Source organism: Aythya fuligula, unplaced genomic scaffold, assembly GCF_009819795.1.
Source record: "Aythya fuligula isolate bAytFul2 unplaced genomic scaffold, bAytFul2.pri scaffold_46_arrow_ctg1_1, whole genome shotgun sequence".
Lineage (NCBI taxonomy): Eukaryota > Metazoa > Chordata > Aves > Anseriformes > Anatidae > Aythya > Aythya fuligula.
The window spans coordinates 121475-147600 of NW_022473989.1; the positions used below are offsets into that span (position 1 = coordinate 121475).

General features: G+C 54.3%; 4 protein-coding genes across 4 annotated transcripts; 3 read left to right on the forward strand and 1 right to left on the reverse strand.

Annotated features, from left to right (window-relative positions):
* The first annotated feature begins 464 nt into the window (after nt 1-464).
* On the forward strand, nt 465-6555 carry LOC116501582 (olfactory receptor 14A16-like). Its single transcript, XM_032207180.1, has 2 exons — nt 465-1375; nt 6438-6555. The coding sequence occupies exons 1-2, from the start codon at nt 465-467 to the stop codon at nt 6553-6555; spliced, it is 1029 nt and encodes a 342-aa protein (XP_032063071.1).
* A 1235-nt stretch (nt 6556-7790) lies between these two features.
* On the forward strand, nt 7791-10657 carry LOC116501583 (olfactory receptor 14A16-like). The gene is made up of 2 exons (XM_032207181.1): nt 7791-8701; nt 10624-10657. Exons 1-2 carry the CDS (start codon nt 7791-7793, stop codon nt 10655-10657), a joined length of 945 nt encoding a protein of 314 aa, XP_032063072.1.
* Nucleotides 10658-15597: 4940 nt separating this feature from the next.
* Nucleotides 15598-16533, reverse strand: LOC116501586 (olfactory receptor 14C36-like). Its single transcript, XM_032207185.1, has one exon. It carries the CDS (start codon nt 16531-16533, stop codon nt 15598-15600), a length of 936 nt encoding a protein of 311 aa, XP_032063076.1.
* A 5733-nt stretch (nt 16534-22266) lies between these two features.
* Nucleotides 22267-25641, forward strand: LOC116501584. Its single transcript, XM_032207182.1, has 6 exons — nt 22267-22283; nt 22859-22964; nt 24221-24358; nt 24673-24809; nt 25092-25214; nt 25524-25641. The coding sequence occupies exons 1-6, from the start codon at nt 22267-22269 to the stop codon at nt 25639-25641; spliced, it is 639 nt and encodes a 212-aa protein (XP_032063073.1).
* Nucleotides 25642-26126: the final 485 nt, after the last annotated feature.

Below are 26126 nucleotides of genomic sequence, written 5' to 3' on the forward strand. Positions count from 1 at the left end.
CTGTGGGAGTGAGAGGGAGCTGCTCTCACTATATGATGAGTTGGGCGAGGGCTTTGGAGATGCGCACTTTGAACCTGGATTCCTCTGCTCTCAGTAGCATTAAGGGTCAAGTCAGAGGAACACCTAAGTGTGACCAACCTCCCGAGGTGTCTGCATGGGGCAGCTGAGACCAGGACTGATTGATACACCTTCTGTCCTCACTCTGCCCTGAGGGACAGTCCCTTTGCCTTGCAGGAGCCCCAGGATTTCACTTGGTGGGCAGTACACCAAGGATTTCTACCTTTAAGGACTTCTCAGGTGTGTAGGACAAAAAAAATACACAAAAAAATACACAATACACCAAGCCCTATTCTACAAGTGAGTGAATTTCTGCAACAATGATGAAAAGTTCCTTTATATATCATGTCTACACAAATGTTGTTTTTATTTCCTTTTAGACTGGCCTCAAGGTCAAGAGACATGAAATGTCCAACAGCAGCTCCATCACCGAGTTCCTCCTCCTGCCATTTGCAGACACTCGGGAGCTGCAGCTCCTGCACTTTGGGCTCTTCCTGGGCATCTACCTGGCTGCCCTCCTGGGCAATGGTCTCATCCTCACTGCCGTAGTCTGCGACCACCGCCTCCACACCCCCATGTACTTCCTCCTCCTCAACCTCGCCCTCCTCGACCTGGGCTGCATCTCCACCACTGTCCCCAAAGCCATGGCCAATTCCCTCTGGGACACCAGGGCCATCTCCTACACAGGATGTGCTGCACATGTCTTCTTCTTCTTCTTTTTGATGTCAGCAGAGTATTATTTTCTCACCATCATGGCCTATGACCGCTATGTTGCCATCTGCAAGCCCCTGCACTACGGGACCCTCCTGGGCAGCAGAGCTTGTGCCCAGATGGCAGCAGCTGCCTGGGGCAGTGGGGCTCTCTGTGCTCTGCTGCACACAGCCAATACATTTTCCCTGCCCCTCTGCGGAGGAAATGCTGTGGACCAGTTCTTCTGTGAAATCCCCTCAATGCTCAGGCTTTCCTGCTCAGACTCTTACCTCAGGGAAATTGAGCTTCTCACATTTAGTGTTTTTCTCTTTCTGGGGTGTTTTGTTTTCATTCTTTTCTCCTACGTGCAGATCTTCAGGGCCGTGTTGAGGACGCCCTCTGAGCATGGACAGCACAAAGCCTTTTCCACGTGCCTCCCTCACCTCTTTGTGGTCTCCCTGTTTCTCAGCACTGGCATGTTTGCCTACCTGAAGCCTCCCTCCATCTCCTCACCTTCCCTGAACCTGATGATGGCAGTTCTGTACTCAGTGGTACCCCCAACAGTGAACCCCCTCATCTACAGCATGAGAAACAATGAGCTCAGGAGTGCTATTAGGAAACTGATTACGTGGATTTTTTTTAAGATTCATAATTTTTTCCTCTTTCTCCACAAATGACTTCCTTTTTTTTTTTTCCCTTGCAGGCCTGATAATTACTTTCATTCTCATTATGTTATAATAATCTTCAGTGTCATTTCCATTTATTACACTCCTAGAAAGCTATTTTATTCATCCTGCATCTCCTGAGTATTAAACTGCTCTTTTTACTCTGCACATCCTTTGCCTCCCTGCGCGCCAGCACTGTACATCAGTACTGACTCTCTCTTAGCATCTCCTTAATTAAACAGCATCTCTCCAATGCACAGCCTGAAGTCCTGCCTCTTCTTTCAAAGCTGGTACCAGCAATAGGTATGAGCAGTGTGGTGGTTTCTCACTGATGGGGAGCTAATATACCACTCTTTCACTCTGGCTTCTGAAAATAACAGACAGAGAAAATAGAGTCAAAGAGGTCTCCAGTGTTGATTCAAGGAACAGGCAGATCACTTATCAATTGCTGTTACGGGCTTAACACACTTTGTAGAGAGATTACGAAAATTTGTCGAGCATTGCTAACAGGCTGGATCCATGAGAAACTAAAAGCAAGGTAAAAACACTTTCCCCCTATCTACCTCTTCCACCTCCACCTAATGAGCAGTGCAGGGAAACAGGGAATGGGGGCTGCAGTCAGGCCATGATGCTTTCTCATGATGCTCCTTCACGGTCACTCTCTGTCCCACCTTCAGCGTGGGGTCCTGCCCCTGCTCCTGTGTGAGCCCCTCTCTGCAGGCTGCAGCTCTGGCCTGGTGCCTGCTGCTGTGGGGGCTCTCCATGGGCCGCAGCCCCATAGAATCATTAAGGTTGGAAAAGCAGGCGCTGATGTGCTGAAGGCAGAGCAAGGGGTGACAACAGCCAACCCCCTGATGGTATAAAAGCAGTCCCTAGGGAGCGACCCAGGACAGACTTTGGCAGTTAGCGCAGGCAGTTTGCGTGGGGCAGTTCAGGCAGGGCAGGGAGGAGCGTGGGGAGGATCCTCTCCTCCCTTTCCCACCTCCGTTTCTCTTCCTTTCCTCTCCTTGGGGATCCCTGCCTTTTAAACTTATAATTCACCATGGTGGGCACCCATCACAGTGTCTGGGCCAGGGCAGCAACACAAAATGAGGGGACACGGCCTCTCTGAGATCATGTGGGCACCCAGGTGGATCCCCTGAGGGGTGAAGTGGCAGTCCAGACTGGAGACTGCAGGGAGCTCCAGAATCTGGAGGCCCCTGGGTCCTGAGGGAAGAGAGGGCGGTCATGGGTGCAGATGTGCCCTGCTCATGGAACTGCTTGAGCAGATGGCTGGGCTGCAGTGAGAAAGCAGCAGCCTGAGGGGCTCCTTGGAGTGTCTGAGGGAGACGGCTAGGAGGTGTCAACCTGCCCCTTCTGAAGCCCAGCAGCCCCCTCCAAAGTCCCTGCAAGGGGTAGTAGTTGATCCAGCTGCTCAGCTGCAGGACAGAGGGCTCAATCACCCACAAGAGGAAAGGGGCTGGACCCTCCTCTCAGCTCGAAGCGGAAGGAGGCATCTGCCCCCAACACCCATGGTGCCACCAACTCCCACAGTGTCCTTGGGTGATAGATTTGAGGCTCTTGGGCAGGAGAAAGGAAAAGGATGATGGTCCGGACAATAGTTGTAACCCGGGCCCCAAGAAGCATGTCAAGGATGAGGGAAGTACCAAGCATAGGGAGCGGGGCTGGACGGGGTGCTGCATCAGAACGAGTGCCACAAAAAAAGGGTGGAGGGTCTTACTGATTGGAAACTCCTTGCTGGGGGGCACTGAGGCTCCTGTCTGCCGCCTGGATAACCTCTCCAGAGAGGTGTGTTGTCTGCCTGAAGCATGTGTCAGAGACGTTAGGAAGGCTCTGCCACAACTCATTAAACCAGAGGACTACTATTCTCTTATTGTCGTTCAGGCTGGGTGCCAGGAAGCTGCAACAAGAAAAATGAGTAACATTAAAAAGGACTTTGGGAAGGATGTTGAAGGGATCCGGCGTTCTGGCAGCGTTCTCATCTGTCTGCTCGATGGGTGACTGGGACCCAGAAAGAAGGAGAAGAACGGGACAGGTAAATGGCTAGCTGAGGGGGTGGTGTCCGGAGCAAGGCTTTAGGTATTTTGATCTTGGGCAGGCCTTTGAGAAGTCAGGTATGTGGGCTCCTGACAGACTTCAGCTCAGCAAGTGGGGTATAAGTATATTGGGGAGTGGTAATTCGTGTTGAGAAAATGGTTGATGTTAATAAAGAAGGGCAAGATTTGGAAATGTGGCCATGGGGGTTGGAAAGCCCCGTGGTTGAGATAACATTAGACTCTTAACGACGAGGCCATCAGGAATATAAAAGAGTTTAGAGGGAACAAAGAAGGGTGCTTCAGGAGACTCCAGGCAGTCTCCGGTTTCTTGTTCTCCAGCTGTTTTCTTGTTCTCCAGCTGTTAAGGCATGGAAGTTTCTGGGTGTTTGCTGTTGTTGCTACATTCAAAATTGTTTGACCAATGAAAAGTTGTGTTGAAAAGAAATGCTGTGGAGACAAGGGTATAAGAGGGGAGCCTGCCCTCAAGATAAAAAAAAAAAAAGGCAACATGATGAAGTTACATCAATAAAGAAGCAGGAAAAAGAAGCGAAGAGGAACAGGCTGGCAGAATGGAGACCAGGACAGGAACAGGCACTTTGATTGCCTCACGAAGACAGGTTCGGCCAGATTCAGCAAACTGCTCAGAGAAGCTCGTCCAGAAAGTCGCTGGAAACAGGTGCGCTGGAGCTGGAGAGAAGCTGGAGCTTGTGCCAAGAGCCTGGGCATGAAGAGGCTTTCCTTCAGAGCAGAGACAAGCTGCCGTGGGTGGTAGATGGGCACAAAAGGATGACTTAAGGGGTCCCAAGAAGGACAAGGCCTGATGTTCCTGAGGCCAGAAGGAAACAGGCCTGGGCTGTTCTGCCCTGACAGCAGAGGGCCTTTGTGGCGTTGGTGCAGCCCTGAGGGCCCGTGCTGGAGCTGGGGCTGATCTCCAGGCAGGAGAAGGGGCTGCTGAAAATGTCCTTGGCTATGGGCATCCTGTGATACAGGAACACAGAAAAAAATCACTGGGCTGTGTCTTGACTGAGTAAGGGATGGGGATAAGGGGGTAAGGGGGTGTCGAGAGGCAGGAGACCTTTTCTCCATTAACACTAGTGACAGGACCCGCGGGAACGGGGTTAAGCTGAGGCAGAGGAAATTTAGGCTTGACGTCAGGAGGGGGTTCTTCACAGAGAGGGTGGTTGCACACTGGAACAGGCTCCCCAGGGAAGTGGTCACTGCACCGAGCCTGTCTGAATTTAAGAAGAGATTGGACTGTGCACTTAGTCACATGGTCTGAACTTTTGGGTAGACCTGTGCGGTGTCAAGAGTTGGACTTGATGATCCTTAAGGGTCCCTTCCAACTCAGGATATTCTATGATTCTATGATAAGAAGCAGCAGCAGTGTTTGCAAACCAAAGGACACAAGTGGAAACCCCAGTGTGACGTGCCTCATATCCATGCACTGCCTGCCTCTGCTGGATACAGGAAGGACAGACCTTGGCTCGCTGCAGCCCCGGGAAGCGGTCACTTGCTCATAAGCACCAGGTCTGTCAGAGATGCCCTCAGGGGTGCCCGTTAAGTACCAGCTGTGAATGGCCAGAGCTGTCCTGTGGGTCCTGTGCTGCCCATGTCAGCTGCATGCTCCAGTGGTGCTGGGCAGCGTTGGCATCTCAGGTAGCACTGCAGGCCTGGAATTGCCTTTAAATGGAGCAGCTGCCCCAAATTTCATTAGATACTGTAGGGATGTCCATGAGACAAGTGCTGTTACAGTCCCTGGAGATGGAGGGAAAACTAGAGGGAGAGAGAGACTCAGCTCTCCCTGTGGCACAGTTCTCCATCGGGTCAGGTGGATGCCTCTACAGGCTGCCCTGAGCCTACTGAGGAGGGACAGGTTTAGTTGTCCTAAATGGGTGCATTTGCTGTCATTCCAGCTGGCCAAAGGCATTCCTCACCAGCCTCCAAGGGGATGTCCCCAGGTGCTGCCCTGTCCCTCAGGGTTCCTCCATTAGAGCTTGCAGATGCCTGCACGTACCGCTGCCCCCTGACATGTCACCAGGTGTTTGCAACCCCCTGATTTCCTCCATCTCCATTAATGATCCTGGAGATGAGACAAGGAGCTCACCTGCAGCTGCCCATATTATGCACACCTAAACTGAGTGCAGAGGAATCCCAGGTCCCATGGGTTTGTGGCAGGCATGGGAGGGATCTGAGTCCCATTCCAGCCCCAGGACAAAAACCCAGCATGAGATGCCTCGAGTGACTCTGCTGAATCCCTTCCTTATGCAGGGGGTTAAAGGAGTTACTTCCATGACCATGCCTCGGTGTCCCACAATCAACTGGGAGGAGAAGAGGTGATTGGTACAGATAATTGTTTTTTGTGCTAGGAGAAATGATCCTGCTGTCAAGAAGTGTGTGTGCCAGGTGAGGAAGGGAAGCCCAGGGATCCCTTCAGGCTGTTTGTCAGCAGGTTCCCTTGCAGCCCCAGGGCCATGTGCAGGGAGCCTGGTGGGGGGCAGAGCAAGGGAGGCCTTGGGCTGGGCCTCTGCTGCTGAGCTGGGCCGGGCTCCTGGGCCCAAGGGGAGCTCCTGGCAAGCGGGCAGCGCTGCAGAGAGACAGCTCTGCCCAGGAGCAGCTCCTCTGCACAGCGCAGGAGGTCTGGGGATACTGCCTGCAGAGACACAGTGCTTAAAGGCAGGCAGCAGTGGCAGGATGCACGGAGCTCCCTGCGGGAGTATACTTCCCAGCCCTGCAGCCGGTAAGTCTGTGGCTGGAGGGCAATGCAGCCACAGTTCCTGGAAACAGGAGAAGCCGGGGGTGCAGGCAGGGGTGTCCAGGGCTGTGGTGCAGAGCAGGGTCCCTGCTGTGCCCCAGGGGCTGTGTGGCGGGGCAGGGCCTCTGCCGCCTGCCAGGCTCAGCACTCAGCCTGCCCAGGGAGCTGCCCAGGGCGAATTTCAAAGGGAACTCTCATATTTCCTTAGCCTCTGCTTTCAGTTTTCTCTTCTTTTAGCTCACTGGGAATAGAAATAGAAGCTGTTATTTCCAAGAAGAGACTGAGACTTACTCGACAGAAGAAGGAAGTTTCCAAGGACCCCCAGCAAGTCCCTTTCCTGCCCCTCAGCCCATAGAAAGCTCCACCACCCCTTGCACAGTGTCAGCAGTGTCTGTGTGACCTGGGCTCTAGGACGTGCCCCCAGCGAGCTGCCCCTGGGCAGAGCCCTGCTGCCAGGAGGTGTCTGCAGGGCAGAGCTGAGCACCCAGCTCTGATGGGGTGGGATGGGGGCTGTGAGCTGCAGGCAGGAGGCGTGGGGACAGAGACCCAGCTGCAGGCAGGGCCAGCTGCAGGCAGCAGAGCCATGGGCAGGGAGTGAGAGGGAGCTGCTCCCAAAAAGTCAGTGGCAGAGCGATTTGGGCAGCTCCGTGCCATCCCTGCACTGCTGATGCCTTCCACAGTACAACCCTTGGTCTCTTCCCCTTCCCCAGCATAGACCACTAGAGATATTTGCATGGGAATTTGTTCATGACATGCCTTTGGAGTCAGTGGTATAGGGGATAACTCAGATGAAGCTAAGGTACGGATGCTGCATGTTACATAATGCAGATACATTAAAGGAGGAAAAGCCTCCATGTCCCCTCATGACAAGTAGGGTTGTGGAAATGCTGTGTGTGGGGCTGTGAATGAGATCACTCTGTCTTCAGGTCTCCCCATTTTTAGAGCATTCAAAACTTTTCCTGCAAGGGTTCTACTGGGCTGCACGCTGCCCCCCTCCAGGGCACAGCTCTGCCATAGCAGCTCTGTGCTATGCATGGAGAACACACCTACAGGCTAAGGGCGTGTTAATGCTGCTGGATATCAATATGTGGTAGCTGCAGTGATCCTCTGTAACCCTTGCTAGGTGTGGAGAACTGAGATTGTCCTCAAGAGGTGAGGAGATTGGAGTTTTGCATTTCAAAACTGGGTTCCTCTGTTCTGTCCCAATTCTTCTCAGGGGAACACCTGAGCATGATATCTTCTAAACCAAAGCGGTGCGAGCCGGGGGCAGCTGTGACCAGGACTGAGGGACAGGATGGCTGCCCTCACTCTGCTCTAAGGGATAGAGCACTTCCATCTCTGAACACACAAGATTTCATTTGGAGTGCAGCAGAAACACCAAGGACTTCCAGAGGTCCCTGCTCCCAGCAGCAACCTCTGGTAGCACCAACCACAACTCTAGCAAGGCAGCTGCAGCAGAGGTTTTCCTGAAAGGACAGCATCACTTTTGAGGTTTAAAAAAGAAATAAAAGACATTTTGCTCACAGAATACAGCCTAACATTTTTCTGTATTTTCCTCCTCAGACTGGTCCCCGTGCCCAGAGGAATCAAATGCCCAACAGCAGCTCCATCACAGAGTTCGTCCTCCTGCCATTCGCAGGCACTCGGGAGTTGCAGCTCCTGCACTTTGCGCTCTTCCTGGGCATCTACCTGGCTGCCCTCCTGGGCAACGGCCTCATCCTCACCGCCGTAGCCTGTGACCACCGCCTCCACACCCCCATGTACTTCTTCCTCCTCAACCTCACCCTCCTCGACCTGGGCTGCATCTCCACCACTGTCCCCAAAGCCATGGCCAATTCCCTCTGGGACACCAGGGCCATCTCCTACACAGGATGTGTTGCACAGGTCTTTCTGTTTATTTTCTTGATATCAGCAGAGATTTTTCTTCTCACCATCATGTCCTACGACCGCTACGTTGCCATCTGCAAGCCCCTGCACTACGGGACCCTCCTGGGCAGCAGAGCTTGTGCCCAGATGGCAGCAGCTGCCTGGGGCAGTGGGGCTCTCTATGCTCTGCTGCACACAGCCAATACATTTTCCCTGCCCCTCTGCGGAGGAAATGCTGTGGACCAGTTCTTCTGTGAAGTCCCCCAGATCCTCAAGCTCTCCTGCTCACAGTCCTACCTCAGGAATGTTTGGGTACTTATGATTGGTGTCCCTTTAGCATCCATGTGCTTTTTTTTCATTCTTTTTTCCTATGTGCAGGTCTTCAGGGCCGTGTTGAGGATGCCCTCTGAGGAAGGCCGGCTCAAAGCCTTCTCCACGTGCCTCCCTCACCTGGTCGTGGTCTCCCTGTTTCTCAGCACTGCCATGTTTGCCTACCTGAAGCCTCCCTCCATCTCCTCCCCATCCTTGGACTTGGTGGTGGCAGTTCTGTACTCAGTGGTACCCCCAACAGTGAACCCCCTCATCTACAGCATGAGAAACAAGGAGCTCAGGAGTGCTATTAGGAAACTGATTCCGTGGATTTTTTTTAAGATTCATAATTTTTTTCCTCTTTCTCCACAAATGACTTCCTTTTTTTTTTTCCCTTGCAGGCCTGATAATTACTTTCATTCTCATTATGTTATAATAATCTTCAGTGTCATTTCCATTTATTACACTCCTAGAAAGCTATTTTATTCATCCTGCATCTCCTGAGTATTAAACTGCTCTGTTTACTCTGCACATCCTTTGCCTCCCTGCGCGCCAGCACTGTACATCAGCACTGACTCTCTCTTAGCATCTCCTTAATTAAACAGCATCTCTCCAATGCACTGCCTGAAGTCCTGCCTCTTCTTTCAAAGCTGGTACCAGCAATAGGTATGAGCAGTGTGGTGGTTTCTCACTGATGGGGAGCTAATATACCACTCTTTCACTCTGGCTTCTGAAAATAACAGACAGAGAAAATAGAGTCAAAGAGGTCTCCAGTGTTGATTCAAGGAACAGGCAGATCACTTATCAATTGCTGTTACGGGCTTAACACACTTTGTAGAGAGATTACGATGATTTGTCGAGCATTGCTAACAGGCTGGATCCATGAGAAACTAAAAGCAAGGTAAAAACACCTTCCCCCTATCTACCTCTTCCACCTCCTCCTAATGAGCAGTGCAGGGAAACAGGGAATGGGGGCTGCAGTCAGGCCATGATGCTTTCTCATGATGCTCCTTCACGGTCACTCTCTGTCCCACCTTCAGCGTGGGGTCCTGCCCCTGCTCCTGTGTGAGCCTCTCTCTGCAGGCTGCAGCTCTGGCCTGGTGCCTGCTGCTGTGGGGGCTCTCCATGGGCCGCAGCCCCACAGAATCATTAAGGTTGGAAAAGCAGGCGCTGATGTGCTGAAGGCAGAGCAAGGGGTGACAACAGCCAACCCCCTGATGGTATAAAAGCAGTCCCTAGGGAGCGACCCAGGACAGACTTTGGCAGTTAGTGCAGGCAGTTTGCGTGGGGCAGTTCAGGCAGGGCAGGGAGGAGCGTGGGGAGGATCCTCTCCTCCCTTTCCCACCTCCGTTTCTCTTCCTTTCCTCTCCTTGGGGATCCCTGCCTTTTAAACTTATAACTCACCACGGTGGGCACCCATCACAGTGTCTGGGCCAGGGCAGCAACACAAAATGAGGGGACACGGCCTCTCTGGGATCATGTGGGCACCCAGGTGGATCCCCTGAGGGGTGAAGTGGCAGTCCAGACTGGAGACCGCAGGGAGCTCCAGAATCTGGAGGCCCCTGGGTCCTGAGGGAAGAGAGGGCTGTCATGGGTGCAGATGTGCCCTGCTCATGGAACTGCTTGAGCAGATGGCTGGGCTGCAGTGAGAAAGCAGCAGCCTGAGGGGCTCCTTGGAGTGTCTGAGGGAGACGGCTAGGAGGTGTCAACCTGCCCCTTCTGAAGCCCAGCAGCCCCCTCCGAAGTCCCTGCAAGGGGTAGTAGTTGATCCAGCTGCTCAGCTGCAGGACAGAGGGCTCAATCACCCACAAGAGGAAAGGGGCTGGACCCTCCTCTCAGCTCGAAGCGGAAGGAGGCGTCTGCCCCCAACACCCATGGTGCCACCAACTCCCACAGTGTCCTTGGGTGATAGATTTGAGGCTCTTGGGCAAGAGAAAGGAAAAGGATGATGGTCTGGACAAGAGTTGTAACCCGGGCCCCAAGAAGCATGTCAAGGATGAGGGAAGTACCAAGCATAGGGAGCGGGGCTGGCCGGGGTGCTGCATCAAAACCAGTGCCACAAAAAAAAGGGTGGAGAGTCTTACTGATTGGAGACTCCTTGCTGGGGGGCACTGAGGCTCCTGTCTGCCGCCTGGATAACCTCTCCAGAGAGGTGTGTTGTCTGCCTGAAGCATGTGTCAGAGACGTTAGGAAGGCTCTGCCACAACTCATTAAACCAGAGGACTACTATTCTCTTATTGTCGTTCAGGCTGGGTGCCAGGAAGCTGCAACAAGAAAAATGAGTAACATTAAAAAGGACTTTGGGAAGGATGTTGAAGGGATCCGGCGTTCTGGCAGCGTTCTCATCTGTCTGCTCGATGGGTGACTGGGACCCAGAAAGAAGGAGAAGAACGGGACAGGTAAATGGCTAGCTGAGGGGGTGGTGTCCGGAGCAAGGCTTTAGGTATTTTGATCTTGGGCAGGCCTTTGAGAAGTCAGGTATGTGGGCTCCTGACAGACTTCAGCTCAGCAAGTGGGGTACAAGTAGATTGGGGAGTGTTATATATGGAGTGGTAATTCATGTTGAGAAAATGGTTGATGTTAATAAAGAAGGGCGAGATTTGGGAATGTGGCCATGGGGGTTGGAAAGCCCCGTGGTTGAGATAACATTAGACTCTTAACGACGAGGCCATCAGGAATATAAAAGAGTTTAGAGGGAACAAAGAAGGGTGATTCAGGAGACTCCATGCAGTCTCCGGTTTCTTGTTCTCCAGCTGGTTTCTTGTTCTCCAGCCGTTAAGGCATGGAAGTTTCTGGGTGTTTGCTGTTGCTGTTACATTCAAAATTGTTTGACCAATGAAAAGTTGTGTTGAAAAGAACTGCTGTGGAAACAAGGGTATAAGAGGGGAGCCTGCCCTCAAGATAAAAAAAAAAAAAAAAAAAAAAAAAAAAAAAAAAAAGCAGCATAATGAAGTTACTTCAATAAGGAAGCAGGAAAAAGAAGCAAAGAGGAACAGGCTGGCAGAATGGAGACCAGGACGGGAACAGGCACTTTGATTGCCTCACGAAGACAGGTTTGGCCAGACTCAGCAAACTGCTCAGAGAAGCTCGTCCAGAAAGTCGCTGGAAATGGGCGCACTGGAGCTGGAGAGAAGCTGGAGCTGAGAGAATCAGACCCATGCACACAACTGCCTCTCGCTGGTAAGCAGTTGCGCATTATGGGGAATCATACGTCCTTAGGAACAAAGACTGTCCTGGTAGCCTTACAGCTCATTCTCGTTATTAACAATCTGACAGTTTATGAGCCTGAAATATGGGACCAAACTGAGGTCAAGTTGTGGGAGTCTGCAACTAAAAACGACAAGGTTGCAGTGGGATTGCTCAGCACATGGCGAGCAATCTCTGAGGCCTTAAAGAGCCCTGTGGGACCACAGTCAGAAACGTGTGGTCTGCCAGATAGTGAGGGAGCTGCGGGCTCCTTTACTGATCTGATTGCTACGCCATGGGCCCCTCTGCTGCTACAGCCATCGAAGGCTTTTGCTGTTACGCCCCCCGGGTGACATGAAAGTGCCTTTTGACCCAGGCCTGTTGGCCTTGAAAAGGAGATGGATATGCTTTTCTTCGATCCGGGAAGAACAGGATACATAAGGCCTGAAGACCGAGTTGCTTGACGACTTAAAGCGAGACATATTGTTCAAAGGGAATGGAAAATGGAGCCTTGTATGTAATCAAGAAAAGGAGTGAAAAATGGAGCCTGTTGAGTCGTGGAACTTGGAGGATTGTTTGTTACCTTTTCTGATTTTACATACGTATAGGCGAACTTGATTTTAGTAAGTTATGGAACTTAAAGGATTGTTTGTTACCTTTCCGGATTGTACGTATGTATAGGCATACTTGTGTTTAGTATGTAAAGCAATGTTCTGTATATTTAGAATGTTTGATGTTTGTGTGTGCGTTTTGGTGGGGCGTGGACTCCCCGCACACCCAGCGCTGTTCACTTGCCTTTTATACCTTTTAGAAATATTTGTTTTAGAAATATTACAAAATTCAGATTGAGTTGAGACCTCATTTATAACAGGGAGCAAACTCTCTGGACTTATTACCAGGGCTTTAAACTAGGTTTGATGGGGCAAGGGTGGGGAGTTAGAAGTGACAGAGAAGGGCTGGGGGATGTTGTCACTGCTGTCACTGTTGAAGATAGTAGGGAAAAACCTCTGAGTTGTCCCATAGGATCGCCCCAGGGCTCCTCAGAAAAGGTAATGTTCCCGATACCCCATCCAGAATCTTCTCTAGGGGTAACTGCGCCTGCTACTTCCCTAAAATGCTGATGCATGAAGCATGGGAAATAAACAGGGTGAGCTTGAGATATGTGTATGGTCACAGGGCCATGATCTCATTACAATCAGTGAGATGCGGTGGGACAGTTTGCATGACTGGAACGCTGTCATGGAGGGCTACGTGCTTTTTAGGAAAGACGGGCTGGGGAAGTGAGGGGAAAGAGTTGCCCTTTATGTGAGGAAGCAATGAGAATGTACTCAGCTCCACCTGGAGGCAGGTGATGGACAAGTGGAGGGCTTGTGGGTGAGAATTAAGGGGTGGGCTGGTATGGGTGACACTGTTGTGGGGGTATCCTACAGGTCACCAGATCAGGAGGAGGAGGTCGATGAGGCCTTCTACAAACAGCTGGAAGTAGCCTCACGCTCCCAGGTGCTGGTTCTCATGGGGGACTTCAATTATCCAGACATCTGTTGGGTAAGCAACTCGGCCAGGCACGCGCAGTCCAAATGGTTCCTACAATGTGTTGAGGACAATTTTCTGATGCGGGTGGTGGAGGAGCCAACAAGGCAGGGGGTGCTCCTGGACCTTGTCCTTACCAACAGGGATGGGCTTGTTAGGGATGTGGAGGTTGGGGGCAGCTTGGGATGCAGCGGCCATGAGATAGTGGAGTTCAAGATGGAACTTGGTGGAAGAAGTAAGGCAAAATGCAGGATTGCTACCCTGGACTTTCGAAGAGCCAACTTTGACCTCTACCGGGACCTACTTGGGGGTATCTCATGGGCTCGATTGCTAGAAGGCAAGGGTGCTTGTAAGAGCTGGGCAACATTTAAACAGCACTTCTTGCAAGCTCAGGATCAATGCCTCCCTAAGAGTAGGAAATCAGGGAAGGGGGGCAGGAGACCTGCGTGGATGACCAAGGAGCTCATCGATAAGATCAAAAAGAAGAGGAAGGTCTAAGAAACATGGAAAAAGGGCCTGTCCTCTGGGGAGGAGTATAAGAGTGTTGTCAGGGCCTGCAGGGATGCGATGAGGAAGGCTAAAGCCCACCTGGAGGTGCAGCTTGCAAAAGAGATAAAGGATAATAAGAAGGTGTTTTTTTTTTTTTTTTTTTTTTTAAGTACGTAAAAGGAAGACTAGAGATAACGTGGGTCCCCTGCTGAACGAGGGGATGTGCTGGTAATGGGAGATGCCAAGAAGGCAGAGATACTGAATGCTTTCTTTGCTTCAGTCTTTGCTTCAAGGACTCTCCCCCAAGACTCCTCAACCCTGGAGGGAGGAGAAAGGGTCTGGGAAATGGAGGGCTCTCCCCTGCTTGATGAGAGAGTGGTTCGGGAGCGTCTGAGTGGGCTCAATGCACACAAATCAATGGGTCCCGATGGGATGCATCCACGTGTGCTAAGGGAGTTGGCAGAGGTGATCGCTGAACCACCCTCTATCATCTTTGAAAGGTCCTGGAGAACAGGAGAGGTGCCTGAAGACTGGAGGATAGCCAATGTCACTCCAGTCTTCAAGACAGACAAGAAAGAGGATCCGGGAAACTACAGGCCAGTCAGTCTCACCTCTGTCCCTGGAAAGGTGTTGGTACAGCTTGTTCTGGATGCCATTGGTGATGCAGATGGTGATTGGTGGTGCAGAGTCTGGCTGGAGGCCTGTGGCTAGCCGTCTTCCCCAGGGGTCGGTGCTGGGTCCAACATCTTCACTGATGACCTTGATGAGGGAATAGTGTCTGCCCTCAGCAAGTACGGAAACCAACCCAGCGGTGCTGGGAGCTGGGGAGAGGTGGAGGAAGGTCCCAGTGACACGGCTGGGAGGTGGGTTGTGATGCCATTCCTACTGCAGTGACCTGACCGCCTGGTGGCAGGCAGGCAGACACGGCGATGTCATCGAGTGCATCACAAACCCCACGGGACATGGGGGGCAGCTCAGGCAGGGGACAGCTCTGTCGAGCCACCATGTCTGGGCTGCTGCTGCTGAGGTCACCTCCTCACAACAGTGCGATGGGCCAGGAGCAGGCAGGCCTCAGGAGGCCATCAGGAGCAGCAGCTGTGGAAGCTGCAGGCAGATGCCTGGGCCCTGGGGAGGGCTGCCCTGCAGTGATGCCAGCTGGACATGGGGTGGGAGCCTGTGGGATGAGGCATGAGAAAGTGCTGGGTGTGACAGAGCACAGTGGGAGAGGGGAGAGAGTACAGGCAGGGCTGTGAGGGACAGCAGCATCTCATATGCCCTTGGTGGGCAGAGATAGGACCAATGGCCAAACAGCCATTCCAGCCTTTCCCAGCTTCCCTCCAATTCTCCCAACTCTCTGCTCTCTGCCCACCTCCCTGCCATCATCCCAGCCCAGCCCAGCAGCCCAGGCTGGGGTGACCCCAAGACCCACCGCAGGTTGCTGCAGGGCTCTGGGCACTGCCACCACAGCTCCAGCCCCTCTGAAGGGCACAGCAGCTCCTGGGGGCACAGAGGGCTCAGTGCCACAGAGGGGAACATCCAAAGCAGACGCATACAGAGGTCAGTGTCCCCTGTTGCGTCCCCTGCTCTCCTCAACAGCAGATCCCCAAGAGGCCTGCAGACCCTTCGTGCCATCCCTGGGGGTCCTCAGGAATTCCCTGCTGCCCCAGGGCCAGGGCAGCCTGCCCCGAGCTGCAGCAGCCAGAAAGGGGTTTGCTTCCGGATCAGCTGAGAGTGGGTCTCAGGCAAAAAAGTTGCTGTAGGTTCATTTATTTCATTTAAATACACAGACAGTCTGGCTCCTCATTTATGCAGAGCCTCAGGGTCACAAAAGATATGTTGGTACAAGGGGATGAAGAACAGCATTTCTTTGTGGAAAATAATATCACAAGGGGAAAATGAAAAACAGGATAAAATCCCTCCAGAAGTTAAGCTTGTCCTATCATTACATAAACTGTAATTCATCTGAGGAAGAAGAAAAGAAGCAGTTTATAGCTGCAGAAAGGTCCAGCCAGTTTCCTCAGCACATCCTTAAATATCTCCCTGAAATCACTTTCCTAATGGCATTCTTCAGCTCCTGGTTCCTCATGCTGTAGATGAGGGGGTTCACTGCTGGAGGAACCACCGAGTACAGAACTGCCATCACCAGGTTCAGGGAAGGTGAGGAGATGGAGGGGGGCTTCAGGTAGGCAAACACGGCAGTGCTGAGAAACAGGAAGACCACGGTCAGGTGAGGGAGGCACGTGGAAAAGGCTTTGTGCCGGCCCTGCTCAGAGGGCATCCTCAAAACGGCCCTGAAGATCTGCACGTAGGAGAAAAGAATGAAAACAAAACACCCCAGAAAGAGAAAAACACTAAATGTGAGAAGCTCAATTTCCCTGAGGTAAGAGTCTGAGCAGGAAAGCCTGAGCATTGAGGGGATTTCACAGAAGAACTGGTCCATGACATTACCTTGGCAGAGGGGCAGGGAAAATGTATTGGCTGTGTGCAGCAGAGCATAGAGAGCCCCACTGCCCCAGGCAGCTGCTGCCATCTGGGCACAAGCTCTGCTGCCCAGGAGGGTCCCGTAGTGCAGGGGCTTGCAGATGGCAACGTAGCGGTCATAGGACATGATGGTGAGAAGAAAAAACTCTGCTGATATCAAGAAAAGAAACAGAAAGACCTGTGCAACACATCCTGAGTAGGAAATGGCCCGGGTGTCCCAGAGGGAATTGGCCATGGCTTTGGGGACAGTGGTGGAGATGCAGCCCAGGTCGAGGAGGGCGAGGTTGAGGAGGAAGAAGTACATGGGGGTGTGGAGGCGGTGGTCACAGGCTATGGTGGTGAGGATGAGGCCGTTGCCCAAGAGGGCAGCCAGGTAGATGCCCAGGAAGAGCGCGAAGTGCAGGAGCTGCAGCTCCCGCGTGTCTGCGAATGGCAGGAGGAGGAACTCGGTGATGGAGCTGCTGTTGGACATCTGATGTCTCTTGACCTTGAGGCCGGTCTAAAAGGAAATAAAAACAACATTTGTGGAGACATAATATATAAAGGAACTTTTCATCATTGTTGCAGAAATTCACTCACTTGCAGGGTTTCGTGCATAATGTTTTGTGTATTTTTTTTGTACTTGTCCTACACACCTGAGAAGTTCTTTAAGGTAGAAATCCTTGGTGTACTGCCCACCAAGTGAAATCCTGGGGCTCCTGCAAGGCAAAGGGACTGTCCCTCAGGGCAGAGTGAGGACAGAAGGTGTATCAATCAGTCCTGGTCTCAGCTGCCCCATGCAGACACCTCGGGAGGTTGGTCACACTTAGGTGTTCCTCTGACTTGACCCTTAATGCTACTGAGAGCAGAGGAATCCAGGTTCAAAGTGCGCATCTCCAAAGCCCTCGCCCAACTCATCATATAGTGAGAGCAGCTCCCTCTCACTCCCACAGAGAGCTTCTGTGCTGCCTGCAGCTGGCCCTGCCTGCAGCTGGGTCTCTGTCCCCACGCCTCCTGCCTGCAGCTCACAGCCCCCATCCCACCCCATCAGAGCTGGGTGCTCAGCTCTGCCCTGCAGACACCTCCTGGCAGCAGGGCTCTGCCCAGGGGCAGCTCGCTGGGGGCACGTCCCAGAAACCAGGTCACACAGACCCTGCTGACACTGTGCAAGGGGTGGTGGAGCTTTCTATGGGCTGAGGGGCAGGAAAGGGACTTGCTGGGGGTCCTTGTAACCTTCCTTCTTCTGTCGAGTAAGTCTCAGTCTCTTCTTGGAAATAACAGCTTCTATTTCTATTCCCAGTGAGCTAAAAGAAGAGAAAACTGAAAGCAGAGGCTAAGGAAATATGAGAGTTCCCTTTGAAATTCACCCTGGGCAGCTCCCCGGGCAGGCTGAGTGCTGAGCCTGGCAGGCGGCAGAGGCCCTGCCCCGGCACACAGCCCCTGGGGCACAGCAGGGACCCTGCTCTGCACCACAGCCCTGGACACCCCTGCCTGCACCCCCGGCTTCTCCTGCCTCCAGGAACTGCGGCTGCATTGCCCTCCAGCCACAGACTTACCGGGTGCAGGGCTGCGAAGTCTTCTCCCGCAGTGAGCTCCGTGCATCCTGCCACTGCTGCCTGCCTTTAAGCACTGTGTCTCTGCAGGCAGTGCCCCCAGCCCTGCTGCGCTGTGCAGAGGAGCTGCTCCTGGGCAGAGCTGTCTCTCTGCAGCGCTGCCCGCTTGCCACGAGCTCCCCTTGGGCCCAGGAGCCCGGCCCAGCTCAGCAGCAGAGGCCCAGCCCAAGGCCTCCCTTGCTCTGCCCCCCACCAGGCTCCCTGCACGTGGCCCTGGGGCTGCAGGGGAACCTGCTGGCAAACAGCCTGAAGGGATCCCTGGGCTCTCCTCCCTCACCTGGCACACACACTTCTTGACAGCAGGATCATTTCTTCTAGCACAAAACCAATTATCTGTACCAATCACCTCTTCTCACATCAGCTGATGGTGGGACACCCAGACATGGTCATGGAAGTAATTCCCTTAACTCCCTGCTTAAGGAAAGGATTCAGCAGAGTCAGTTAAAACATCTCATGCTGGGTTTTTGTCCTGGGGCTGGAATGGGACTCAGATCCCTCCCATGCCTGCCACAAACCCACCGGACCTGGGATTCCTCTGCACTCAGTTTAGGTGTGCATAACATGGGCTCCTGCAGGTGAGCTCCTTTTCTCAGCTCCAGGATCATTAATGGATATGGAGGAAATCAAGGGAAATCAGCAGCCCCTTCTCCTGCCTGGAGATCAGCCCCAGCTCCAGCACGGGCCCTCAGGGCTGCACCAACACCACAAAGGCCCTCTGCTGTCAGGGCAGCACAGCCCAGGCCTGTTTCCTTCTGGCCTCAGGAACACCAGGGCATACTGTGCTTCAGACCCCTCATTTCATCTTCGTATGGCCATCTGCCATCCACGGCAGCATATCTGCTCTGAAGGAAAGCCTCTTCATGCCCAGGCTCTTGGCACAAGGTCTGGGACAAGCCTGAGTTTGGCCCTTGTGCCACAGCTGAGGTGCTGCAGCCCAGATGTGCCCCAATGCCCTCAGCCTGGGGCACAGGCAGGAGGAGCTGGATCCCCGCCTGCTGTCACAGGGCTGGGACATTGATGGCAGAGCTGCTGAGGTGTGGGGGGACAGGTCCCTCAGCTTGGGGTGCTGTGCTGGATGGGGGCAGATTGTCCAGAAGAGACAGGCGGGGGTGATCAACAGGGGGTTGCCCTCCATGTGAAGGATCTGTCTGGATGCTTGGAGCTCCTCTATGGGATGGGCAGCAGAGTGGGGGAGCCCTTGTGGGTGAGGGTCAGAGCAGAGCCAGTCAGGGTGACCTTGTGGTCGGAGGTAAATGCCTGCAGTCCCTTTGCAGCCCCTCCGTGCCATCCCTGGGGGTCTTCAGGCAGCTCCTCCTGCCCCAGGGCCAGGGCAGCCAGGCCCGAGCTGCTGCAGCCAGAAAGGTTTGCTGGTCCCATTACTTCCTCATCAGCTGAGACTGGGTCTCAGACAAAGAAAAGCAGCTGTAGCTGCTTAAATATGCTGAGAGCCTGGGGACGGCTTCTGCCGAGAGGCAAAACCCCTCTCATTTATACGCAGGAACATGGTGGAGGCTCCTCGCTCAGTCACAGAAAGGCGTGACATATGTTGGAGAAATAATCCACTAAACACACAAAAATCCACTGCTGAGGGGCAGGCACCTGGAGAGTATTGGCAGATTGACTTTAGCGAACTGCCTAGAAAAGGGGGGCTGAAGTATTTGTTAGTCCTCGTGGACTCGTCTGCAGGCTGGCCTGAGGCCTTTCCGTGTCGTACCAGGAAGGCGAGAGAAGTAGTACAAGCTGTGGTAAAAGAAAGAATTCCGAGATTTGGGGCACCTTTGGGAACGCCATCGGACAGAGGTCCACAATTGATAGCCAAGGCAGTTACTGAAAGAAGCAGACTATTAGGGATTGGTTGGGATCCGCATAGCCCTTACAGACAGACCCCAGTCTAGTGGCAGAGTGGACAGAATGAATCATACTCTCAAGACTCAGGCAAAGCGTGTCAAGAAACTTCAGTGCTCTGAAGACAGGTTTTACTCTGTCTTTTGCAAAAGGCCCAGCCCTAGGACAAGCCTCAAACCCCACCTTCCTGGAAAAGCAGAGGCGTGTTGGGGCAGGAACACAGCAGGGACTTCTCCAGCACTCCACTTCCTTTATTCCGTGGCCTTTGTCAGCATTTGGAGATGCTCCTGGTGGATGGGCCAGGAACCACTAGGAATGAACTGGGCAGAAGGGAGGTGACTGTTTCTCAGGACAGGAAGGGAAATCTCTCGTCTGTCTCGTGAGCTGTGCCATCTCCATGCTGCTGACGTCATAAGGCTTATTAGGACACGTGATGATGTCACAAAAGGATGGACTGCATCACCAGCATATAAGCACTGGAGCAGCGGCAGTGCTGGCACTTCCCTGCAAGGCCTGGTCCGTGCTGGGCACTGCTTGGGTGCTCCCCACCGCTGTCCTTCTGTGGCCAGGAGTGTGGTTAGCAGGCAGCAAGCTTGCACTGGGCGACCCTCGCTGACGGGCGGAGGAGCAGGCGCACCTTGCAGAGGAGCTGTGGTTGAGGAGCCAGGGCGGGCATCCCTTGTCCTGAGCTGAGGGCCAGCAGCAAGCGAGATGGAGGGCTGCTGGAGGGTGACCATTGACCCTGATATGGTTTCCCAGTTCCCAGTGCTCCTACGCCTCTCCCCCAAAGGTAAGGGTGTCAGGAGTCCCTTCCCACAGGGTGGCCCAGGGGCTGTCAGCTGTCCAAAGCTGCAGGTCCAGGGCTGGGGGGTGGTGGTGGTGCTGGACAGAGCTGGTGGCTGCTGCGAGAGCCCTGCCTGAGGGTCCCGCTGGGCTCAGGGTACAATGTGGCAGCCAGGACCCCTGGGTCCTGATGATGGGTCCTGTTCTGAGCCCCAGGGCTCCTCTGGGCATGGCTCAGCCTCCTCGTGATGGGAACAATCCAGGGTCAGGTTTCCCTGGGAGCTGCTGCCTCTTTGGGATCTGGCTCTGGGAGGAAGGACCTCTGGTGTCCCAGAGACTGGTGTGGCCTGCAGCTCCCAGAGGCCTCTCAGGAATGTCCCAGGAATGCCCGCATGGTGTTTTTTGGGGGGGCTCGCGTATGCCTGCATGTGTCCTCGCCTGGGTGCGGTGCTTGCCAAGACGTGGTGAGCTGGCTGGCCTGGAGCCTGACCTGTCTTTTCCTTGCTTTCCAGAGACTGAGGCTGTCTGGGATGCTGTATCTGCACAAATTCTGGAAGCGCTGGAGCAGGATAAGGTGGGCTGGTGTCCTGGGCCCTGCAGAGCAATTCCTACCCTACACTGAGACTGCCCAGGGTGCCCGGAGCAGCTTGCTGGCCAGCTGGGAGAGAAACCAAGGCCAGATCTGCTCTGCTTCTCGGGGGTTTGGCGCACCCTAGGGCTTCACTCTTCCCTGCGGCCTGAGTGGAGAGGGCGAGCAGAGAGATGGGGGAATATCCTGGGTCCGTGCCTAGGATAATCAGTCCCAGGCCTAAGCCGTGTGCTGGAAACCTCTGGGCTGTTCCCTAGCCAAGGGATGGTGGCAAATTCTGGGAGGGGGGTGACGAAAGAAACGGAGGATGCGGCTCTTCTCCAAAGCTTTCCAAAGTGCCCCACCTTGCCCCATTGTCCCTCAGGAGCGGGCAGGGCACAGAGCAGTGTCCCCCTGCTCTGACAGTCATCCCTTTTCCCGTCTCTCAAGAACTCCCTCGTCAGCCTTTCTGTCTTGTCTGTGTGCAGGCTATTCAGGTTGCGGGACTCGGGACCTTTGCGGTTCTCCAAGAGGAATTCCATGTGAAGCAAAAGCAGTTCTTGATTCGCAAACCGTTCTTCCAGCTGGACATTGATGAGGCGTGGGTGGAGGACATGTACTGTCCCCCTGAGATCCTCCCTGGTGAGAAGGCAGCAGCCCCCCTCTTCCTGCCCCATGTCCGTAAGGATTTGTTGCTGAGGATGTTGCTTCTCCTTGCAGATGACATCAAGGTGAAGCAGCTGAACTACCTGCAGCTAGCAGAAGCCACCTCCTTACCACTGTACATGGTGCAGGAGTGTGTGAAGGAGACCATCGTCTTGTACTGTTGCCTCCTGAGGAACAAGGAGCACGTCCCCTTTGCCTTCAGGGACATCGGTGTTTTGACGTGCGAAGATGATTTCCTGTGCATGAAGTTTTATCCGGACTGTGTTAAACGTCTGGAGAGCGCTGCGGACCTCTTTGCAGTGCTCCACAGTGTAAGTTGGTGATGTTTTGAGGGCTACTTCAGCTTCTTTGGGAATCCTGTGGAAGGGTGATCAATCCGACCGCTGTTGGCCAGCCTGGACACGGCAGGCCAGTCAGGTGCCTTTCCCCACGCCTGCCCCTTTAGCTGCTTTCTCCATGAGCTCTTCTGAGCGTCTGGATGCTGGCCCCTGCAAAAGGCCTGGCAGCGTTACTGTACAGCCTCGATATTCTGCCATGCTCCTCCAGAGCAGAACAAAGGTTGATGGAAGAGGCTTTGGAGGAGGGTTTTGGAGAGAAGGCTTTCTTTTGGCTTGGGAGACAGGTTTGCTTCCTGTCAATGAGGGCCCTGAGAAAACTGCCTCAGAACCCCAACCAGCAGGTCTGTGTCTCTTTGCAGAGAATATGGCGGACACACCCGACTGCCTCGAGTGGAGAGACCACCGCTCGTGGGATGCAGATGTTCCCAAGGTGAGTGCATTTCCTCCGCAGCCCTTGGCTTCCCACCTCCTCCTTTGGAAGGTGCGCGGTCGGGTCTCCACGCTCAGCATCCAGTCGGGGCTAAATCCTGGAGAGACTGGGTCCTGGTTAACTCCTGCTGACTTTTGGCTACGAGTGTCTTCACCTGGAGAGGAGGGGCATTGCGGTTGTGCTTCTTGTGCCCGTGCTGCTGGGAATTTAGGCTACCTTTTCTGGTGTTGCGGGAAGCTTGACAACAAACCCCATGCGTGAACGTGACGTAAAAGGGATGCCATGCCCCGTGCAACACCAGGAGGATTACTGCCAGCAAGCTGCAACGGGTAGGAGGCCAGCCTTCTTCAAGCCCGTGTCCTCTTTTGTTTGCCAGGTTTCATCTGACTGTGAGGACAAGGCCAGAGGCCAAAGTGCCGTCCAGCTCGCAGCAGGAAGCTGCAGGAGAGTACAGGATGAGAAGAGGTAAGGGTCCGTGCTGTCTGGGGGTGGTCCCTGCCCCACGCTGGCTGACTGCAACCAGCTTAAAAGGCAGTGCCCATGCGGCTGCTCTGAAGAGCTTCCTCCTTTCCTAGTTTCATTGTTCCGTACTGGCAAGCTGCGGAAGCTTTCCCTCCCCACGGTGAGAAGCTGGGAGCCAGACACGAGGCAGCAAGATCTGGAGAAGAAGCCTTCCACCAGGTGAGACCCTTGGGGGAAAGGAGGAAGGAGCCACTTGCAGCCACACAGGAGAGATGTCCCCTTTGGACCCACCAGAAAGGCTCCTGACACCCGTCCCGGAGGCAGCCGCTCTCTCCACGGATGGCAAGCGTGCAGCACGTTTGCCTGAGACTGGCACGCCAGCTTCATTTTCCAGCAGGGCCCTGATCCTTGGGGGAGCTGGATGCAGAGCCTTGTTGCAGAAGCTCTTGTCCCTTCAGGAGACCCCCACATTGCAACGGAGTCCATCTTTTTGTCTGTGGGAGCAAACGTCCCCTGCAGTTTCTTCCAGCTCCCCCGCAGCTTCTTCCAGCCTAAGGAGCTGTGATAGCAGGTGGAAACGTTTCTTTCAGGCATTTTTTCCAAACGACATCCCAGACTTCATGGCAGGCACAAGAGAGTGCCGAGGGAGGGAGGTGGCATGCCTGCCCTCCTTCCCTGATGGCGTTCTCCGATGTCGCTGGCTCCCCAGCTAATAATAATATAGATAAGATAATCTGCTTTCCACCCATAAGCCCGGGTGGGCCGTACTGGTGTCTCTAGGATCCTGTCCTTGCACAAGACACTGCTCCTCTCCTCCTGCCACCACAAAGGGCCTGGATACGGGCATCCCGAGCCTTCCTGAAGGCAGCTGGTGCCACAGCTTGGCGGTTGGCTCTCTCCGTCTCTGCTGAAGCGAACACGGCCAGTCCCACACCCATTCGCTGCGGAACTGCCGTCTGCTGCAGAGGCTGACGCAGCTTGCGAGCGCGGACTGGAGACCGAATTCCCCCGGGCTCACGCAGCCTCCCGGTGTCTGTTTGCAGTGTGCTCCCCCCGTGTCCAGGCAGCTCCCCCAGGACGAAGACAGACGGGCAGGAACCAGCTCCTCGAGCCGAGTCCACCAGCACTGCGCTCCCTGCTCCCGAAGCCTCTCGCAGATTGGCGCAGGTACCTGCTCTGCCTTGCTGCAATGACCACGCGGTTTGGCACTGTACTAAAGCCTCTTTGTGTGGAGCGATCCCAAGCCAGACCCTTGGGCTGCGTTCATTTTCACGCTTGTTACCTCCTTCTCCTCTTCCTCGGGAGACACTTTCCCTGCCTCTTGCTGCCTCCCGTGTTGCCATGAGCCGCTTCATTTGGACCAGGGGGATGGAAAAGGAATGAGGGCTTTCTGGGTCTGTGATGGCAGAGGTCTTCGGTCCAACAGCTGAGACCAATCCTGTCTGCTGTTGTGTTTTCTGTTTGTTTTCCTCCAGGAGGCCTGGAACCTGTCCTCGCAGTGGGACCAAAGAAAGAGCTCTTGGCCCTTGTACCGAGAGCGAATACAGCAAGCCCGGGCAGAAATGGCTGCTTGGGAAGCCTGGTCTCGGGGGGAGGACCAAGAGATACCCCAGGTACTGGCAGTGACCAACACCGCTGAGAACAGCAGCGCTCCTCCCCGCCAGGGCTCCGAGGGGGGCAGGTCCCAGGGTGGTGGGAGCAGGACGGGCACCAGGGCGCAGGGCAGGGCTTTGCCCGCTCCTCCCTGTGCGGGCAAGAGAGGCTGTCAGCAGAAAGCGAGGGGTCAAAGCAGCAGCCAGACGTGGGCCGGCAGTGCCGAGTCGCCTGCTTCCCAGCTCCTGCTGCAGGGTCCTTTCCGGGGGTCCTCTGGGAAACAGCACCCGTGTGTCCAGTCCTGTCTGATGAGAGCCTCTTCTCCTTGCACCAGGTCACCACTCAACACGATTGGGTTCCCCATCCCCCAGCCCAGCCCAAGAGCAAGGAGGTCAGGAGGAGGTGGAGGAAGGCTCCGACCCCTACCCCAGAAGAGGAGTGGAGAGCACCAGCCCAGCTGGACAGGCTCGAGTAAGTGTGTGCCGGCTGCGTTCACGTGCTGGGGCACTCGAGTAGCTGCTGAGCGATGTCAGGAGATGTCCAGCAGCCCGGTCCCTGGGTCCTGGGGTTGCCTGTGACACCCTTGGCTTTCTCCTAAAGCGGGCAGGACCTTGGTTACCGCCAAGGCCTAAAACTCATCACAGGGCGAAAGGGTGGGTGCACGTGGCAGGGTGGGTGCAGGGTCTGGAAGAGGGGAGAGGCAGAAGGGGCGTCTGGCAGAGGCTGAGGGATCCCTTCCTCCTGCTGTTGCAGCCACCTTTCCCCACGAGCACTGCAAGTTTTGAAAAGGCTGGAGCCGCATCACCGTCGACAAAAGATGTTCGAAACTGTTGCGGAGGAAAAGCGGCTGCGGCAAGAGCAGCTGTGGCTCCCCTGGTAAGTATCTCCAGACAGGGACGGTGCTTCCCGCTGCTGCAAGGCCCGTCCTTCCCTGGGGGCAGCACTGGGACAGAGAGGCCGTTCCGGGGCCCTCCGCTCCCCCTGCCTCAGCCCCAGGCTGATGAGCTGCACCCCTGGGGACCTTGTCACGAGCTTGGGCACGAGGCATCCGTCGCACCTGACGGCAACCTTGAAGCTGCAGGGGAAGCAGACCCCTACGTGCACGGCCCGAGCTAAGCCTGCAGGATTTCTCTGCCTTCAGCCTGTACACAACCTGATCATCCTCTTTTCCTTTTGACTCCCTAGCGCTAGATGCTGGTACCGCAACGGAGGGGAAGGTGCTGGGAATGCGGACGGCAGCAGCGGAGCTCAGAGCAAAGGGGCTGGGAAGCTCTCCCGCTTTCCACCCCTGAATGGAAAATAAAGAGCACAGCCAGACTGCTTGTGTCGCTTCTCTTGAATGCAGCGCCTTGTCTGCGCTAGTGTCTGTGACATTTTGCGATTTAGGGGATGAAAAGAAATGCTCACCAAAGCACGGACAGGACCTCCTGTGTGATCAGGCTCAAGGGAGACCTTATCGCCCCACTGCCCCACAGATGGTCCCACAGCCGTGCTGCCAAGGCACCACGCATTCAGGGCTGGGTCAAGCTCTTACTGACCGCAACAGGGACAATTGCCATGGAACACAGAATGCAATGCACAGGAAAAATCACACACAACTAGCAACCAAATAACAGTCGTTTTGTAGCCAACTCCCAGGAAGGGTTACAGCTGGGGCTGTACAAATATATATCTCACTATACAGACAGAAAATGTGAATATTTCCACCAAGAAAGGCCATACCAGTACAGGTATGATTGGCACAAATTTACCCATTCAAAGATGGATCATTTCAGGGAACAATTTTAA